This window comes from Acromyrmex echinatior, chromosome 13, assembly GCF_024713525.1.
Source record: "Acromyrmex echinatior isolate Ae372 chromosome 13, ASM2471352v2, whole genome shotgun sequence".
NCBI classification, from domain to species: domain Eukaryota; kingdom Metazoa; phylum Arthropoda; class Insecta; order Hymenoptera; family Formicidae; genus Acromyrmex; species Acromyrmex echinatior.
This window is the reverse complement of record NC_141864.1, coordinates 10,499,814-10,519,144: the sequence shown is the minus strand read 5'-3', so window position 1 is coordinate 10,519,144 and position 19,331 is coordinate 10,499,814. Positions and strand designations below refer to the sequence as shown.

Genomic DNA, 19,331 nt, shown 5'->3' with positions numbered 1-19,331 from the left:
TAAAGTGTAACTTCATTCAAGTTTTAATTTATTGCTGTATTGTAACATACATATGTTCGTGTATAATTTAGGAAAGATTAAAGGCAGCTGCCAACTTACAGAATTTAAAGAAACAAATTTATTACTATCTTGGATTGATCCAGGACTATTTTATTCTACAATATGTAACAATAAACAATAAAAATAAACATAAAATTTCGTTAATGGTCTACAGATCGTAGAGCATGTACTTTAATTTTGCCTAGACATTTCTAGATTTGCTGCATCTCAATTTACATAATATCTGAAAACAGAAAATGAAACAATTAGCAATCTCTTTACACATGGTCTGATTATAAAAGCTTGATAATCTTCAACGTGTTCTTTCCTTTCTGTTTCTTGCTTTTTTCCTCTTTACAACCGTTTTATCGTGTTTCTTGTTTCTTCCGAAATTCGCCAAATTTTATCAGGAAACGAAGAAACAGGATATGAGATAAAAAGGCAAGAAACATAAAGCAAAAAGTATGTTATAGATTTTCTAGCAAAACATAGAGTGCTTTCCATTAGTGACACAAGTCAAAAGGATTATTTTGTTGGCATTCAATGAGTATCAAAAAATAGAATGACACTTGCATTCATCATTTCATTTCTTGTTTAATTTTGAAACAACAAGAATGAAATGATGCTCATGAGTATTGTGAACATCAAGTGGAATTCCAAATGGAAAACATCCACAGTGTAACATTTTTGTCTAACATTGGCAAACAACAAGGATGTTAATAATTATCTATGTTATACTGTATTATTTATATCTGTTACTAAAAAGTGTCTAAAGATAAGAGAGCAAGATTTACTGACTGTTGGCTAGCTTGCATTGACGGAGTGCCTCATTGAAGCCCTCGCAAAGGCTCAAGTCATGATTCTGAGCGCATTCCAGGAACTGTTTGACTTCCCAAGAACAGGCACCAGCAGCTGATGCCGTAGGAGTGTTTTGGGCAGCAGCTTGTGGTACATCTGCAGCAACAGGAGTAGCAGCCTCACTGCCTCCACTGAAGAGTCCTGTCATGGCATGACCAAGAGTATGTCCCACGGCAGATCCGATGGCGACACCACCAGCAGTGGCAGCCATTTGGCCCATGAGGGACGGCTGCTGAGGCTGGGCCACCATTGGTGACGCCGGCGGAGCATGGGCTGGCACTCGGGATGGAGCTGGCGCAGCCACGGGTGAACTCTGTCTGACACTGAAACGAAGTTACTTTTCAGAGGATTCGTTTAATACCGCATTCGGAAGGAAAAGGGCGACATTTAAAGTTTTGCGTCAGAGACACACGTGAACTTTGTCATAGTGATGTAACGGGGAGCGCCAATGAGTAATGACGTTTTCGTCACAATGAATTTATTATCTTGCCATTAAAGATACGTTAATTACTCACGTTCTCGGAGGAGGAGCGGCGGCACGTCCACGTCGTGGCATCTTTCTCAAATTCCTTTTGATCGCGTTATAAAAATTAGGAGGAAGACTCGTGAAGTTACTTGAAATTATGTTAACAGTGATTGCACCTAGCTTGGTTGACCACGGTAGACTGACTAATACTAGATAGACTTCATAGACGTTGCGCAGTCTTTCGCGATTCAGTAGTCAGTTTGTGCAATCGAAGTAGAGTCCCTAAAAGTAAGAGCCTGGCTAAAGATATTCCTCTATTTTTGTGAATGACTATCACTTTTCATCAAACTGATGACTGCTCCAGCAAAAAAAGCAGCTTTGCAATTGTTGTAAAATTCTTTAAGCTCGATCGCGCCGATTGTACAAATTGTCAGTTGTGTAAACGCACATGTGTGTAAGCATATATACACACGCCATATTTGATGAAATTGTCCAGACTCTTACTTTAGGACTCTAGATAATCGAAGTAGTGGAAAGCGACACTCGTGACTCGAAGCTGTTTCTCGAAATTTCCATTGATTTCTGCCTCTCACGATAACGACCCGTGTCTCTCTCTAAGAATATATGCTATAAATAAATTGATCCCTGAGATTTTCCGTATTTTCACAAGTAATCGTAACCACGTAAAAATTGGCTAAGATATCATAAATTGATAGTTTCATATTAATCGTTTCTAATATTTTTCCTTACGATATTTACGATATTTCACAAGTTTGTTCTATGTAACTAAACTTTTTTCGCAACTTACACATAAATATGTGTCTCTTTTTTTTCTCCAATGTTTAATGGCATGTTATTTAAGGCTATAATATACGTTACGTGTATTATATATTTCGAGTAAAATTTTCCTCCGAGAGAAAGTTTTGAAACGTAGCCTAAGATATAGTATTTCGAGATTTATGATTATTACTTCATTATTAGAATGGAGTAAAATTGATATAAATTGATAGAGGATCGAATAATGTGAAACTACAAACAACAAACGATAATGTAAAGTTTTTATTCTTCGCACATTGCAAGAAATAACAATTGTTGAATTGTATGATTATATTCCCTCCCCTTTTTTAACTTTCCCCCTCTCGTTTTCAAGTTTGTTGATTAGGCGATACAGCTGATCGTGGAACGTAGGGTAGAGTGACGTAGAATATAGGGACTCACAAAAGTCGAAATAAATTTCACGCACTTCGCTGCAATACATTCTTACGTATGGATATGTATATATAATAACGTAGAATTTGTTAGTAGAAAATCGCGCTCGTATTGAAAGCAAAAATAAAATGCTGAAGCCGAAGGCGCTCACTCAGGTTCTCAGTCAGGCGAATACCGGGGGCGTGGAAAATACTTTGTGAGTAAGAATTTTACAGCGATCAGCGTTAATAGAGTGTCGTGTAAGCTGATTTCTTTTCGGTATAAATTTGCTTGCAGTATTTCAGGTTTCATTCTAAAAACATGTCATTCGTACAAGAGTAACTTTGCACAAAGTGGGAATATGTACCTTTATTTTTTTTTGTTAATTGTTTTTGTGCACAATATTTAGAAATCGCGAAAATCGATGTCTTAGCTCATACAGCACAGAATTTACAACAATATCGCTACAAAAAAAAAATCTCTGCAATATTGCTGCAACATGCAATGTTGCAGCTGTGTGGTTGCAACTTTTGTGCAACTTTGTTATAGGAGAGTAATATTAATAATAACGCTGTAAATTGCTGGTAAAGATACAAGTTATTACATGGAAAATTCTACAATCCTACATCTTCATTATACCAGAATGTTTTTATGTTTTAAAGTACCATTAAATAGATATTAATTACACATTTATATACACATTTCAGGTTGCTCAACAGAGATGGTGGATTATTAGCATACAGTGGTTACGGAGATAAGGACGCTAGAGTTACAGCTGCTATCACAAGTAACATTTGGACAGCTTACGAAAAGAATGGGCGAAATGCCTTCAAAGAAGACGAACTGCAGTTCGTTCTCATGGATTGCATGGTAGCAACAGATTAGAGTTTTCTTAACTGTTTTAGAAAGCAATTTCAAGAATTACAACTCTTTCTGATTTTTATAGGAAGGAAAAGTCGTTATTACAGAGGTAGCCAATTTACTCTTATGTTTGTATGCAAAGGAGAACGTAGGATTTGGATTACTGCGCGAAAAAGCACAGGCGTTGGCTAAGTATCTCGATCAACCCTTAAAAACAATAGCAAATATGCCTTGAATGGTTACGTCACAATCGATTCACTTTCAAGAGTCTGCAGTGGTACTCGAGAGATTACGAATTTAACTTATGATATTTATGGTTTATAGGAATTTGTAAGTTGTACTGTATGTGTATAAATATATTTTTTATTAGTCCGAAGTATCAGCGTGCGTGCATTTCCATTTTTTAATATGTACATTTGTACATGATTGTAAACGCTATCTGAATATAAAGACATAAATACAATAATATATAAGTATATAGATAAATGGAAGTAAGGGTAAAAGCCACTCTTTAATGTATATAATAAATCTTTTATTTCATATAAGTTACAATTAATACAAACAATTTGCGTTTAATTTTTTTATTTCACTTTACAAATCACACACTATAATCATAAGGACTACTTAACATAAGCTCACCTATCGGAAATATAATGTCAACAGTTGTCGCATGTGTGAATTATTATTATTCAATGCATAAAGTTGTTACCAATTTATAATGTTAGAAAATACGAGACTTAAAAGACTGCACGATTGGCGAAAATGAACAGCGTTAAATATCTACATTCTTCTTCGTCACTTACTGCGAATTGCACTACTAGGGATAAGAGTTATTGCATAGAAAGTTCTAAAGTTTTATATCTTTATCATACTGGAATATTTATACTTTTAACTATCATTAAATAAATGATTTTGATTACGTTTCGTGTTACACATCCATGTACATACAAGGACGCGATGGATGTTTGTATGTACACACATGCGGAACCCGTTCCATTAAAATCTTCAGCATTAGAGTGTGTGTGTGTATAATATATATGTATATATATATATATATATATATATATATATATATATATATATATATATGTGTATATATCTTTCCACAATTAATAAATATTTTTAGTTTCTATAAACAAGTTAGCGTAGCTTGTTTCAGAAGTCCGATGCTAATCGAGGTGCGGTAAAAGCAAATTCAAAATTATTAGAAGCACTCGCATACTTTTGTCGTAATCATTCGACATCTCACAGTGGAAAATTCTTAAATCAATAAAACTGAAAAATGAAATTTATGTAATGTAAATAAAGTCTTACATGCGCAATGGTGTAAATACTTCCACATACGATAACTCCTTTACGTCGCTGACCTCGTGACGATATCTCCTATCATTATTATTTTAGTCTTTAATGTATGTAAACGCTATGTTACTTCCTAAAGCCAAACACTGAATAAATTTATCTATAATTGTTAGAAATCTCTACCTATGAAAGTACAAATTTTACACGAAGATAAAGAGGATCGAGGGCGTATATATCCGCATGTGTAATATATGACAATAATGAACGTTAATGCCGACTAAATTAACGATTAGAATACATGGGTTTGAGCTAGAAAATAATGTTTTATATTAGCCTAACAACACTGTACATAGCACACGGGATTAACAATATTGGTCCTAAAGTTTCTGAAATTTCGCAGTACCAAATGAATTGTTGTTAGCCGAAATCGCAATGCAATGATATGCATTGTGTTGCATACCTTTCACTGCTTGCGTATAAATATCTGATATATATCCCTTTTGATGGCAGGTATCTTTTGCCTATGCCGAAATAACAAACACCAATCGATGGCGCACAAAATGCAATTGATTTGTATTCTGATTGTATTCACTCGACAAAGAAAAATACCGTGTAAATATGTGAGATAATAATTATACACTTGTATACAATATAGTTCTAATGGCAATCTATAACAAGCCAATATTACATATGCTTTTCCATTTAACATTTTACATATATTGTCTAGGACACTTTTTCCTTTTTCTCTTTTAATAGGCCTTAAACAATTGACAACCTACATCTGTTGCAAAATACACTTATTACCACGGATGTAGGGGATCATATTGTAAATGCAAAATAATTCACGAAAAGAAAACAATTCAATTTTTTTTCCTATGTGTGATAATACACATTTCATTGATTCGCGATAATGTAATCATATTTCGTATTTTTTTCTTAAGACATGGTGTATGAAATGTGCAATGAATACTTTTAAATTGTATACGCTCGCCTCGCTCTTAAAAATTTCTTTTGCAATGGCATTTTCAAGAATTTTAAATCCCTACTTCTCTCATATATGTCAAATCTGTATCCTTAACAAGTAGTGTAATACAATTGCTTTGTTTAGAAAAAATTCCTTTCCGTATTAACAATACATGTATAAAGTCAGCTTTACATACTGATAGTTATTAGTATGTGTCTCTTGAGTTTTGAAAATTATCACGTTAGATATACAAATATCATTATGTTTTAGCGGCAGTGCGAAGGTAAGTAATTTAGACATCTTACGATAAGGATACGGATGGGAAAAAGAACTTTTGTACAATTTAGTACAAAAAGGCAATCTCTACTATGTATTACTACTGAAGATAAAAATTACCGTTACCATAAAAATTTGTATGAAACTGATTGCCTCCAAAAATGCCATTCATCCATTAAAGTATTTAATAAAGCTAAAAATAACTGCAGCCATTATGGAACAACGTCATTTATTAATAATATATAACTATATTATCTATAATTAAATATATATATATATATATATATATATATATATATATTATATATATAACATATCTGCTTTTAAAGCAGATAGATGTGCTTATAGAAAAAGGAAGGTTTTTACTTTGTGTTTGTTGTATAACGCACACGCGCGCGCGATTATCTGTATATAAACTGTATGAAATTATTAAACTATTCCATTCGTGAGATCGACATTTTTTTTCTTTTCGTCTTCTGGGCACTGTTAATAAAGAGGAATAAATTAATAATAATGTGTTACTTTCGGTTTTTAAAGCTTCATGTACAATCTCGCTATGTAATAAATACATATCTATAAAATTTTCTTTATCCTTTGCACTGTAATGTCCCTGTAGATTAACATTATCTAAGAATAGAGAGAATATAATGGAAAAAGAGTATTTAAAAGGGTTTTATAATTTAATACTTTAAATGTAAAAACGAAAACAGTCTTCATCTTGTCGCAACGCAGCTGATCAAACTAAAGGAGGCAAGGGAAAACAAGGACGGATCTAGACATTACATGCGTGAACCCTTCTGCTGCAAAACCTAGAATGTAATCCAATAATCTAAACTTAATAAAATTGTATTAATTTCACTTCACTTATAGCTATACTTAACATTAATTACAAGATCTATTACGGAAAATTGAAGTTATATAGTTATATAGTTTTATTATCATATAAAAAAAATTGTTCCGCCTCTGTTACATATTGTTGCCATAAACCAATAAAATAAGAAATACCAATACGCTAATCTAATTATAGCTATATACTTTGCTCCCCAAAAGCTACCTTTATCGAAAAGCAAACCCATATTGCATTAGTATACATATTAATTTAATACTATTTTCTATATTGTATAAATAACTGTACATAAACTATTGATGGTAAAATATACACTGTGGACAATTCACTCTTTATGTCGCATAAAGGATATATGAATAATTTGGCATGCAATAATGATTCATGCAGGTCATACGGGGCATAAAGTATATATATAACCACAAACCAATGAAAGAAAAAATTCTTTATTCAATGACGGCATGCGGTACAATAATAATAATAACAATAATATATATGGTACATACAACAAATATCAGAGGCAGAACATGCTCATGCGAACAGGCCTCTGAGCTTTACAGATTATTAGGCGGTTCTTTTCAGTTTAACATGGTTTCAAAATATAAAGAATATGTGATTAGATATATATATATATATATATGTATATATATATATATATACACATACACACACATACACACAAATATATATGAAACAAACCGAAAATTCGACAGGTTTTTATTCCAAATTTGATCTGAAGAAAATAAAAAATATTAAGCCACCTAATAAAATCTGTTGCTGAACATTTCACGTCTACAACAAAATTGTTTTCCTTTTCATTTGGTCCCTTTATAAAACAATTAAGCAAAATAATTCAATTCTAAGCAATCGTCAAGAATATTATATGCAGAAAAATGTATTGCTGAATTAAGCGTAAGTGACAAAACATGAGATAAAATTCAATCTCATAATAAATGTGTATATATAAATCATTTTTATCGCGTATATAGTGATAAAGCTCATCTTTGGTTTTCTACCCAACCCAATCCAACCATCAGTAAAGGCAAATTGTTAATATCAAAAATAATACTGCTTATTTTAACTTTATCTTATTAAAACTGATAAAAAAATGTTATTTAATTTTACAATAGCGTTAGAAATCAAAAAAAATCAATGTTGGATTGCAAGAGTAAATCTTCAGCATACAGTAATAGATACCGCTTATGGAGTGCTTAAAAATTTATATTTTTTTCATTCAGTCAGGAAAGCATTCGCATTTCCATATAAATAAATAGATGTTTATTGCCTTAATAATTATCTCATGCGATCCAACATGAAAAACAATAATACCGACACAAATTACTTAGGGGATACATAGTTTTACTTAAAAATGGTGAAGGTATTTAATAAAAACGTGATTGAATAGCTAATAAATCTGCGTCTATCATATATCAGCTTGGATATAACAAAAACAAAAATGATCGCGTCAGTCATGGCTACTTTGGCTCAAATAAGGATGGGAGACAGTCGAATAGGATAGCGGTACCTTGACGCGATCCGTAGATTCCTCTTCTTTACAGCTGAGCTGACTAGATCCGTATTCTCTGCTTACCACACATAAAAATTCCGCGTGATCATCATTACCATAGTTATATTGAGAACCTATGTTGATTAGCTATAAAAACAGAAGGAAAACAGCATTTATATTAAAAAAAAGCAATAAGAAATGCCATTGCAGGTTGCTAATAGTAGGTACACAAGAAATTGTATAAATAATTATTTCCAGCAAGAAATATAGCATAGCACAGTGATCATTTTATCTTTGTTTAACATTGACAAACAATAAGAATCTAATGATTCACATTCTGTATTATACACATATCAGATTAGAAATTGAGATTGAGAATGAGATTGAACCAATCAAAATAAAGTTTGTTAAATTTTGTATTGATTTCCTTTCTTCCAACTAATCAATTTCAATCTTAATCTTAATTTCTAATCTGACAGTGAAAAAACTAGTGCAACACTGATACACATCGAATACAATTTAATGCAAATTAATTCACATAATTTCAATGTTAATAAATAATTTAACTCTTTTAATTACATATTCTTTGTTGTTATGATAACCTCATAATCTAAAAAAGATTAAATCATTTATTAATATTGAAAATATATTAGGTGTTGGAATTAATTCGTAGCGTTTTTTAATGAAAGAATGTTATTTATTTCACATGAGCATTAAAAAATACATTAATGAAAGTACTTCCCATCACTTGTAAAACGCTACGAATTAATTCCAACACCTAATACGTAAACCAATTTGTACTCAATTGCAATCAGTATTGCTTTAGTTTTTTCAATGAAAAACGCTATCATATCATGTTGCTCACTGGAAAATACTCAATGTTTTAGTTAATAAAATATAAAGTAAATATAAATGAAATAATTGTTAATACCTGTTCAAATCTCCATCCGTCCGACATTGTGGACACCATCTGTGTCAGCTCATCCTCATGACATTGGATAACTCTATAGACGTGCTTCTTGGAATCCCTCTGTGGTCGAGTATCCCTCAGAATAATTCTCTCTTTGACTAGCCGAATGAGCTCAGTGATATTATAAAACTCTGCCTCTTCCAGTACACCTTCCTCTGTTAAATCCTTGTTGATAACCAGTTTACCATGGCGTAGATAATTCAAGATTGGACTGAAGTACATAGGATCACGGTCTATCAGGTATGCTCCCGTTTCATCCTTGGGAAAACAAAACGTAAGTCATTCACCGCATTTCGGTACGGGAAGCGCAAGGATCTCCGTTGGGAAGAAATTCGTCGTCATTCTCAACGTCAATGTGAACGATGAAACACGACGATTGTTCGGACGGATTCGTTTGAAATTCCCGGTAAGAAATAGTGTCAACTAACCCTGTCCGAAATAAGATCAGAGTCTTCCTGACATAACCGGTAGAGAAACGAGTTCGGATCCCTCGCCAGGGTGGTCTTCGCTGTCAAGAAGTACGTCCCGCCCACGTTCAGTCGCACCCACTGATTCTTGCACCGCTTACCGACATGATTCTCTGTCATCTCGTGCGAGTTCGTATCGCCGAATTCCGCCATACTTGCATTGGCATCAATTGACATTAAAGGGAAAGTAGATCAGGTTGGGTCACGGGTTCGCGGGGCGGCTGGTCAGTGCAGCGTCTTAAATCCGCTGAAGTTGTCTAATTTGGAAAAATAGAAATTGTTAACAGCTGTAAAACGATGTCCGATTTAACAGTTATATCATTTTGTAATTTCACCTGATAATTTTAGAATGATCGTGAAATTTCAAAGCATGCAATTTGCCTGGAAGAGAATATTGAATAAAATAAGTAGCTAATTATTATTAATTTTGTTTCTTTTTTGTTATTATTTATAGTTTCGCAATTGACAATTATATTTTGTTAATTATCCCACTTCCGATCTACTTACGATATTGAGATACGATTCAAAATATTGCAGGACATACTTGTAATTGTTTTCAGTAACATTGCCGAATATTAACTAATTATCGAATAATTATGCGCGGATTTATTTAACAATAAAGTAAAAATAACAAAATTTATTCGGATTTATTATTTATCCCGAACGATTCATTCAGATTCGAAATGGATTCAAACGGCTGCCATGTTTTCGAGGAGAGCTTCCGGCGTCAAGTTTGCGGCTTCCGGCGCTCGTCGTCTCGAGAGCGGGTAACTTTGGACGCTCGGTTTTTCGTTAGAGTTTTCCTCGTCTGGTCGTTTCACGGGAAAGAAAGGAAAAGGTAAGAAAGAAACGGCGACGCGTTACGCGAGGCGCAACATTCGTGGGATCAGAAGAGGATTCCTCGCCCGCGGGGGGAGGGGGGGAATCATCAAGTACACCCTGGACTCGCTCGTGGTCTGGGTTCGAGGCTCGGTACATAAAAACGTCCGTACCCCCGCGGATTACCGGCAGTCATTGCGACACGATCACTCTATCGTGATATGCGGGGCGCCGCGTCGCGCGTCGTCACCGCCGCCGCCGCCGCCGTCATCGCCGTCGCCGTCGCCGTCGCCGTCGCTGTCGCCGTCGCCGTCGCTGTCGTCGTCGCGGACCATAATTGAACGTCGCGCTGCACGCAAGCTTGGAGCAACGCCGTGCGAGGATGCCGGTGAAGGTCGACGTGGTTCCACCGCCACCCGCGAACTCGAAGCAGCCGGGTGTCACCAAGTCCCTGCTCTACAACGGCTCGCGCTTCCAAGGCTCGCAAAAGTCCAAGGGCAACAGCTACGACGTGGAGGTGGTTTTGCAGGTTAGTCGTGCACTCCTTGCCGTGTCCCCTCTCCCTGACCCGATCGCCGCCGTTATGTCGTCATTTTTTGGAAATTGCGCCACAAATTGGCGAACATGATCCCGTCGAATCGGACGTAGAGGAAACGTTCTTGACGACGGCGAGGATGCCTGAAACTAATCATTTCTTCTCACTCTTTCTTCATCCTTTCTCTCTCTCCCTTCCTCTCTTTGCAACAGATAATTCACATATTTGCGTACAATTAAAGTTGACGTAAGCTGGAACAGGATTGTTTATGATACACATGGAGTGAGATTAGTTTGATTCTTTACATCGCGTTTGTTCCGTTGCAGCATGTGGACGAGGAAAACAGTTATCTCTGTGGATATCTGAAGATCAAAGGTCTTACGGAAGAGTTTCCAACACTGACGACATTCTTTGACGGTGAAATCATCTCGAAAAAATATCCCTTTTTGACTCGCAAATGGGATGCTGACGAGGATGTTGATAAGAAACATTGGGTTCGTAAGCTTATTGCTCAAGTTGTTGCCATATGTAGTTTATCGATATTATGTCTTATTTTAGTACTTATTTTTCTCAATCTTATTGTAGAGTAAATTCGACTCGTTCTGCCAATATGCCAAAACGTTCAATTCTGATACATTTGATTATGAGGCACTGAAAGGAACAGATTTTGTATTTATGAGGTGGAAGGAGCACTTCCTGGTACCTGATCATACGATCAAAGATATCAATGGTGCCTCCTTCGCAGGATTTTACTATATTTGCTTCCAGAAATCCGCCGCCACGATAGAAGGCTTTTATTATCATCGTAGTTCCGAATGGTAAAACATTATATTATAAGTTAGAGTATCGTAAGTAGTTATAACGCTAATTACTTTCAATTAGTGATATTTGATTTCTGAATACAATAATGTTATATTTAAGAAAAATTCATATCGCGAACATACTATATGAAATGATTAAAAAGATACTTTTATGTACATTGTTTCAGGTATCAATCCTTGAATTTGAGACATGTTCCAGAGCACAGTATACAAATTTACGAGTTCAGGTGAAGTCGATACGTTTGCTGAAAAATTTCACGATATTCGCGTCTTTTCTTTTTTAGCATACAGATCTCATAAAAATTTCGTCTTATAAATCTTATTAGAAGTATCATAATGAGTCTGTTTATTATTCGTGACACACCCCACAATTCTGGGAAAGATTTACAGTGAAAAGTATTCGGGATATCCTTTTAGTCAACTATGTTAAAAATTGTTCAGATTATGAGAATTGGAGTGCCTATTTAGTGAGTGATCGACTGCGGAATAATTAATTCAACATAATTGATTGTAAAACGATTTTAGTCGAAATAAATTATCTGATGCATATCATTTTAAATTATTGGTGTTTGTTATTCAATAGTCTGACAAAAGCTTCAAAATATTTGTTTGTGTTTATTGTTATTGTATGCATGATTCAAGTACATTCAATATTTTGGCATTTAGTTTTGATCACTGACTGAAGCATATTAAAAAGTTTATATGTGCATGACATTGTAAAATCGACTATTGGTTTTACGAGTTTTGTAACGATGATGAAAATAATTACATTATTTTGTAAATTTTTTTTTTTCACATTGTTTAAAAGATTTATGAGATCTGTTTACTACATTAGAAAAGATCAAGTGTAATTGTTGTTTGAATGAAGCTGTACGTATGTCTCAAGGAAAAAAGAAAAACGGAAACGATAATCGCGAAAGCTATATCGAGATTTGATCTTATTTTATGTTAAAAATTTATTTATTTTATGCGATTAAACTATCTGACTCTAATGTATTTTATACATACATATATAAAATATATGTATACCTGATTTTAAGAATAGGTATTAGACATATGTTGGCTGTTCGTAAAACTTGTCTTCATATTTTTAATCGAATGTTAATTAAATGTAACGATTCCCTTAGGAAAATAGTACACCGTTGTGATAAGCATTACTATAATTATGCATATATATATATATATATATATATATATATATATATATATATATATATACGATTGTATATAAGTTAAGCTGTAATAGAGGTAATCATGTAGCTTATTCGAGATTTATATTGGCATACTACAGCTCTCATTTGCGTGTGACGTTTACGGAACCGTTCTCGATCACCAGTGATATTGATGTTTCAAATGGAATATATTATTTTCGATATTACTTTTTATTTAGCTTTGTGAAATACTAATAATTTTGTTTTTCTTTTTATATTTGTGCTAATTAATAATTTACCTAAATACTCAAACTGATAGAACAGTCATATACTGTTTATAATAAAAACACATACCGAATCGATAAGTTCATGTAACAAACAGTCACTTTGGATATTGGAAAACGTAGATATATACGTATAGGAAATATATATTTAATATATCAGATACCTTAAGAGTACACTGATATTGTTAATTATGTTAAGTCGACCTTTATTATAAAAAAAAAAGCTCTACTGTTGTCACATCCCTATAAATTATGTGTTGTTGTGTTTCTTTGAGAAAAATTATCTTTATATTATCAGTTATTGATATCGATATTACATATATGAACATACCGTGCAAAAATGTCATATCAATCTGTGAAATTTTATTTTTTCAGTATTTTTTTTTTTTTTTTTTTTTTTTTTTTGCGAAACTGCGAAACTCGTCAATTTCAAACGCTAACTGAATTTAATTTTTGCTTAAAAAATATACAATAGAAAATATGACATTTATTGACGATATTTTACTACACATTTACTACACAATTATTTATGAAAGGATCGAATTGAATACTTGTTTTATAAGACGTCTATGGGTTTATAAATATTCGATTTATTTTCATTATACAATCGCATGTGCTTTAAACTGGAACACAATTATAAATGAATATAAATTGAAATCGGATTTCGCTATTATATAAATAGAATCACTGTAGATGGAAATACATCGATGTAAGTTACAATGCTCAAATTGACAAGAAAGTAGTATTACAAGTTACTAAAAAAGAAAATTTTGCCAATTCCAATGATTGAATTTAATAAAAAACTCTATTAAGAAAATCGATTAATAAACTGTAACTAAATCGTAGTTAAAAAAGCTAGAACGTGTTTACTATATACAGCAAATGTATGAAACAAGCTCTGTATGAAAAACTCTACTCAACAAAATTAGTATTTCATTATTAAATTAGAAGCATTTTGGCAAACGGGACGGCATTTTCCGTTCTTCCCTTTCTTAAAACGTGGCCCCCTTTAAGTGAATATTCCTTCGTACATGAAAGATAGCATTATCTTGTAACAAAATGTTTATATATAATTAAAACGTGTGAACTCTATTTATTAAAGAAAATTTGATATTTCGAAATAGGAAGTCCGTTTTCAAATCTTTACATATCGATTACATGCACTGTATAATGCATTAATGTGAAGTTAAATTTATTTAGTACATCTCACAGACAAGTAAGCACATCGTGTTATATTCATATAAAACAATATTATAATATAATTCTTTTTTTTTATATACACAGAATATAATTTAGTTAAATCTAACGTAGTATAAATATACAACTCATGTGCTTTCCTGGCATCGAGTGATTTGTTACAGACAATGTTGTTAGAGATCGAGTGTGTTTCTACCTATCTATCTATCTATATTACACACAAACGCATCTCCTGCAATCTTACACTGTACATGTGTATGTGACTTACATTTAGGTAACATAAAATAAGACGATACTTTTAAATAACATATTCAGGGAAGGGAAGGTCCGTATTTCGTTGAACACGGACGAGAATAAAGTTCGTATCGCTTTGCGCGATTTACAATTATCGTATTATCGGGGAGAGAGATAACAAGATAAAAAAAAATGAGGAAATTATCCGATCTCGCTCGATCAACATAATGTAATGGTAAAAACTCGTGCCGTAGAAAGAGTCAATTTTATTGCTCTTTATAAAACCGTCTTCTTAAAAAATATATAGCTCTTCCGCGCTCGGTAACCGGTAGTTTCCGATAAAACGCGTCGTAAGCAAGTGAAAATATATATACATATATATACATATATATATATATATATATATATATATATATATATATGTTGCTAAATATATCTCGAGTTAGCTGCTCTAAAACTTTCTACACTTATGCTATCATCATTAGTCTACACCACAACCACCGTAGACTTAGCGAACTTGTACTTTTCAATTCATTACTCGCTGCTCCTGTAAGCTTATGATCGAAGAAAAAACATTCCGCACAGAGAGATACGTTTGTGGAAAGAGATGCTTTTCCAACAACGGCCAAAAAAAAAATAAAGCAGCTTACAAGGGCTTTAAAGTATGGGCACACTCGAGTCGCATAATGTTGCGTGATATATCGCGTGGGTATTTTATAAATCTTCGTAATTCTGACACGTTCTCTTTACGCGATGAAAACTCGTGCGAGCTTTGCAATCAATAACACTCGGTAACGTTTAAGCGATTTCTTTGCTTACGTGCCGCGACTCTCTCTTAATTTCGTACAACAGATGGCACGGATACATGACAGCTCGTCTCCCTTAAGCTCGTTAATTCGGATGGTGAAACTGTGTGCGCGGCTCGCGGATGTGTGAAAAAATATATATGAAATGTATCATGATATAAACGTAACAAGTATATCCCGTCAACGTTGGCAAGTGACAAATTGGAATTTCATATATTTATACTATTTCATACTAACAGTAATTACTATGAATTGTGAAACAACATTGTAAACGCGTTTGCATTCTCGATAAAACGAAGAGGGAGAGGGGAAGAACGCTGATTGCTGCGCGACGCTTTTGTAAGTAACCGCTACCCTGACTTCTGTCCTTTGTCACTCTCAAGACACTGTGCAGGAATTGCGACCGACACAACTTGTGCGGGAATCGGTGATGCTGCCGGGTGAGCTGCCGGGCGTCGACAGTCCACCGTTATTGTGACCCACCCCGACGAAGCGTAACTTCCGATGATGCGATCCCAAACTCTTGCTCGAGCTTAACGAGCGATTGCCGTTGTAGCGTAGTTGGGATGTGGTCGTCATTGCGTATGATTTCAAGTGCGATTTGATGGACTTGGGCAACGGCAGTTGATCGATACCGTAAACCGTTGTTCGGGCCACTATCGCACGGCACGCCAGTTCTTGCAGGCTGAGCACTGAAAAGCAAATTAAATTCTCATTGTTCTAATTCCTAGATCTTAGGCTTTAGGATCTTAATATTCATATTTAATACTGATTTTTACATTAAAACCTGTTTTACATTAAATAATCTTAAAATATCATAAGCAAATTCGCATTACTATCTTAAGATAGATTGAAATAGATTTTAAAATAGATTGAATGATATTGATCTTAGAATTTCTGATAGATATCATTAATCAATACCTTTATTGGATCGCCATAATCTTTCCATGCCATTCCTGTGTAATGCCATCCGAGAGAGCTCTGAGAAGCTCTCACGGATGTTGAAATCGCAGAGAGGTGAGACTTCAAAGAAGGCCATTCGATTCTTAGCCGCGTAAGCCTCTGCATCTCGTTCACCTACTTGCCTTTTGAAAGCCAAATGCAGACGATTGCCAACCAGTACTTTTGGTACGCCAGGAGCATGCTGTAAAAATTTCATGTAAAGATATATTTTTATATGCTATCAGAAGACTGAACCAATAATCAGATAAAATTTTAATTTGTCAAATAAAATCTGACCTCTTCAACTTCTTTCAACCACCTATCGATGCCATCAAAGGACCACTTGTTGGTAATGTCATATACCAAAAGTATACCTTGAGCACCTCTGGAATATGACCGAATAATTGTGCAGAATCTACCTTGGCCTGATGTATCCCATAATTGTAACTTGACTCGTTTTCCATCTAGTAGGATAGTGGTAGTCTTGTAAGCTGAAAAAGTAATAAAGGATCAGATCTCCATTTCTATTATTATTAGGTGTTGGAATTAATTCGTAGCGTTTTACAAGTGATGGGAAGTACTTTCATTAATGTATTTTTTAATGCTCATGTGAAATAAATAACATTCTTTCATTAAAAAACGCTACGAATTAATTCCAACACCTAATATAAATTAACTTTACTCTTGATTTTATTTACTTTTTATCTTTCTCCAGTTTGAAGAATTAGAAAAAGATAAAGAGTGAACCAGGATTAATCTATACTAGTAGAAATGAACACAAGTTTTAAATGACTTTGAAAAAAAAAAGAACTATAGAAAAGCATTATTGTTGTTTGATTACAAGTTCCAATGTATCGCAATTAATTTTTTCTTTTTATTTCCATGAAAAAAAAAGGGAAAGATGAACCATGCAAGAAATTGAGCTAAAAAGAATAGGTCTAATGTTTTGTTACATATTGAGAAGAGATACAGAAAAATTTTATGATATTGAGAGAGTGAAAAGTATTACCGCTGCCACTGCAGAACGGTGACTCGGCGGCACCGTCTTCGAGACCGCTCAAGATCTCTTGCTTGCCAACATCGCTGTCTCCCACCAGCAGGAACTTGAGCAGGTAGTCGTACTGTTTCTCCTGACGAGGCTTCGCCGTGTTGGCCTCACCCGCAGCCATAATATCCGCCTGTCGCAGACCCTGAGCATACTGCAGGCGACCAACGGGACGACCAAGCTCGCCCTGTCGCTGTCACACTTCCTCCCGTATTCGCGGTACGCGGACGGATCCTCCTTCACCAGTTTCACCACCTGCACCGCCGTCGCCACCTCGACGGCGACCTCGTCGGGCACTTGGCCGGTGAAAGCTATCGCATCGTAACGCGGTGCACAGGTACGTCGCGTCGATTCTCTCATGGATCTCGGTCGCGACGATCAGCGACGATCAGGGACGATCGTGAACACCCTCTTATTTACGCGACCGGGACACGAACCCTGACAACGCGAACGTATATCATAACAAAGCAAACAGGGCTGACAAAGCTTTCTCCACTCATCGATGCGCTGTCCTCGTTGTTGTCGCACTTGTCTGTCCCCTCAGTTCCCTATCTGCACCACATCAGTCCCTCCAAGTCTCTCACCTGGTTTCGCGTGACACTGCGCAACGAAGTTGCGCGCTGTCACGAAAATGCACGAAAATGAAATCCGCGAAGGTCGAGTACGTTCGTGATTCGCGACTCGCGAGTATCATTTGAAGTGCTGTCCTCTGAAGGAATATAAACAAATCACTTAAAGAAGAGTAAACAAAATTACACATTAAAAATACACAAAAATGTAAACAATGAAAAATTATTCGCAACCATAAAAGTGCCTTATCATTTCATAAAACAAATGCTTTATCAAGCGATCAATTTGAATGATTTCAGCGCCATCTACATTAATTAATTCCTTGCATTCGCAAATGTTACTGTTATTGGACACGTTTCTATATTTTCGATTCGTCCGGATTGTCAAATGAAACTGGTGTTTCCATGCATCGTGTTTTCATTAATAATCATGGTGGCAAACACCGTTGCGACTTTGATCGAAGATTAAAGTTAGCAGTTATCGCTAAAAGAGTTCTATGGATTGGTGTTACCAATTTCGATTAACTTTAATCGACGATTAATTCATTAAAATTGATCAATCGTATTTGTCAACGACAGAATTACTTGGGCTCAATTACACAATGTTACTTTGATTTTAAGCAAGGCTTAAAACTCTCTCTGTCTCTGTCTCTCTTTCGCTTTAGAACGAGACAGATAGAGCTTTAAGTCTCGCTTAAAGTCAAAGTAACGTTGATGCAACTGGGCTTTAGCGCTTATTTAATGATAGACTAGGGCAAAAATGATGGTCGAAATAACCAATAAGAAAACGCAACAGGAGAGCAGCCAACAGAAAAACGCGATTGTCAGCATTCGCTCAGATAAAAGGATTTGTGCTACTCTGGTAAATAATAGAATTCTATAATCGCTTGTGTTCATCCTTCTTTCTCCTCGATGAGATCAATGATACAACTGGACAACGTTGATTTAAGGAAGTTAAGATTATTCGAATCTCGAGATAAATTTCAGAAAGATAGAAAAGCTAAATCACTTCCACGCGACATAATCAAAGGAACGTCTTGGCGCAAAAATAGACAAATTCAACCGATCTTCAGTCATTTTTCCGAACAAGATCGCTCATTAGATTTGATCTATTATTACATAACATTAATACAATTATATACTCATTTCTACTTTTGATTTATTATTAACGACTCATTGTAGAAAGCCC

At 34.7% G+C, this 19,331-nt stretch overlaps 5 protein-coding genes across 7 annotated transcripts; 2 read left to right on the top strand and 3 right to left on the bottom strand.

The window, feature by feature from the left end:
- Window positions 1-11: 11 nt before the first annotated feature.
- On the bottom strand, window positions 12-1,601 carry LOC105150258 (Coiled-coil-helix-coiled-coil-helix domain containing 2). The gene is made up of 3 exons (XM_011063208.2): window positions 1,413-1,601; window positions 838-1,220; window positions 12-283 (listed from the first exon to the last, which is right to left on the bottom strand). The coding sequence occupies exons 1-3, from the start codon at window positions 1,451-1,453 to the stop codon at window positions 273-275; spliced, it is 435 nt and encodes a 144-aa protein (XP_011061510.1). The 5' UTR covers window positions 1,454-1,601; the 3' UTR covers window positions 12-272.
- A 268-nt stretch (window positions 1,602-1,869) lies between these two features.
- Lamtor2 (Late endosomal/lysosomal adaptor, MAPK and MTOR activator 2) lies at window positions 1,870-3,788 on the top strand. Of its 2 annotated transcripts, XM_087412505.1 has the most exons (4): window positions 1,870-2,032; window positions 2,669-2,768; window positions 3,259-3,421; window positions 3,498-3,788. In XM_087412505.1, exons 2-4 carry the CDS (start codon window positions 2,701-2,703, stop codon window positions 3,645-3,647), a joined length of 381 nt encoding a protein of 126 aa, XP_087268631.1. In that variant the 5' UTR covers window positions 1,870-2,032; window positions 2,669-2,700; the 3' UTR covers window positions 3,648-3,788. The 2 variants fall into 2 exon arrangements, with proteins under 2 accessions (XP_087268631.1, XP_011061514.1); XM_011063212.2 differs by lacking the exon at window positions 1,870-2,032 and having other exon boundaries at window positions 2,448-2,768.
- Window positions 3,789-3,922: 134 nt separating this feature from the next.
- On the bottom strand, window positions 3,923-9,949 carry inc (BTB/POZ domain-containing protein inc). Of its 2 annotated transcripts, XM_011063214.2 has the most exons (4): window positions 9,701-9,948; window positions 9,234-9,530; window positions 8,321-8,449; window positions 3,923-6,760 (listed from the first exon to the last, which is right to left on the bottom strand). In XM_011063214.2, the coding sequence occupies exons 1-4, from the start codon at window positions 9,914-9,916 to the stop codon at window positions 6,731-6,733; spliced, it is 672 nt and encodes a 223-aa protein (XP_011061516.1). In that variant the 5' UTR covers window positions 9,917-9,948; the 3' UTR covers window positions 3,923-6,730. The 2 variants fall into 2 exon arrangements, with proteins under 2 accessions (XP_011061516.1, XP_011061515.1); XM_011063213.2 differs by lacking the exon at window positions 3,923-6,760 and having other exon boundaries at window positions 7,226-8,449; window positions 9,701-9,949.
- Window positions 9,950-10,802: 853 nt separating this feature from the next.
- On the top strand, window positions 10,803-12,813 carry LOC105150263 (glucose-induced degradation protein 4 homolog). Its single transcript, XM_011063215.2, has 4 exons — window positions 10,803-11,087; window positions 11,420-11,587; window positions 11,679-11,911; window positions 12,082-12,813. The coding sequence occupies exons 1-4, from the start codon at window positions 10,941-10,943 to the stop codon at window positions 12,143-12,145; spliced, it is 612 nt and encodes a 203-aa protein (XP_011061517.1). The 5' UTR covers window positions 10,803-10,940; the 3' UTR covers window positions 12,146-12,813.
- Window positions 12,814-13,919: 1,106 nt separating this feature from the next.
- Window positions 13,920-18,376, bottom strand: Rab40 (RAS oncogene family member Rab40). Its single transcript, XM_011063217.2, has 4 exons — window positions 17,538-18,376; window positions 16,826-17,019; window positions 16,508-16,730; window positions 13,920-16,278 (listed from the first exon to the last, which is right to left on the bottom strand). Exons 1-4 carry the CDS (start codon window positions 17,695-17,697, stop codon window positions 15,965-15,967), a joined length of 891 nt encoding a protein of 296 aa, XP_011061519.1. The 5' UTR covers window positions 17,698-18,376; the 3' UTR covers window positions 13,920-15,964.
- Between the last annotated feature and the right edge of the window lie 955 nt (window positions 18,377-19,331).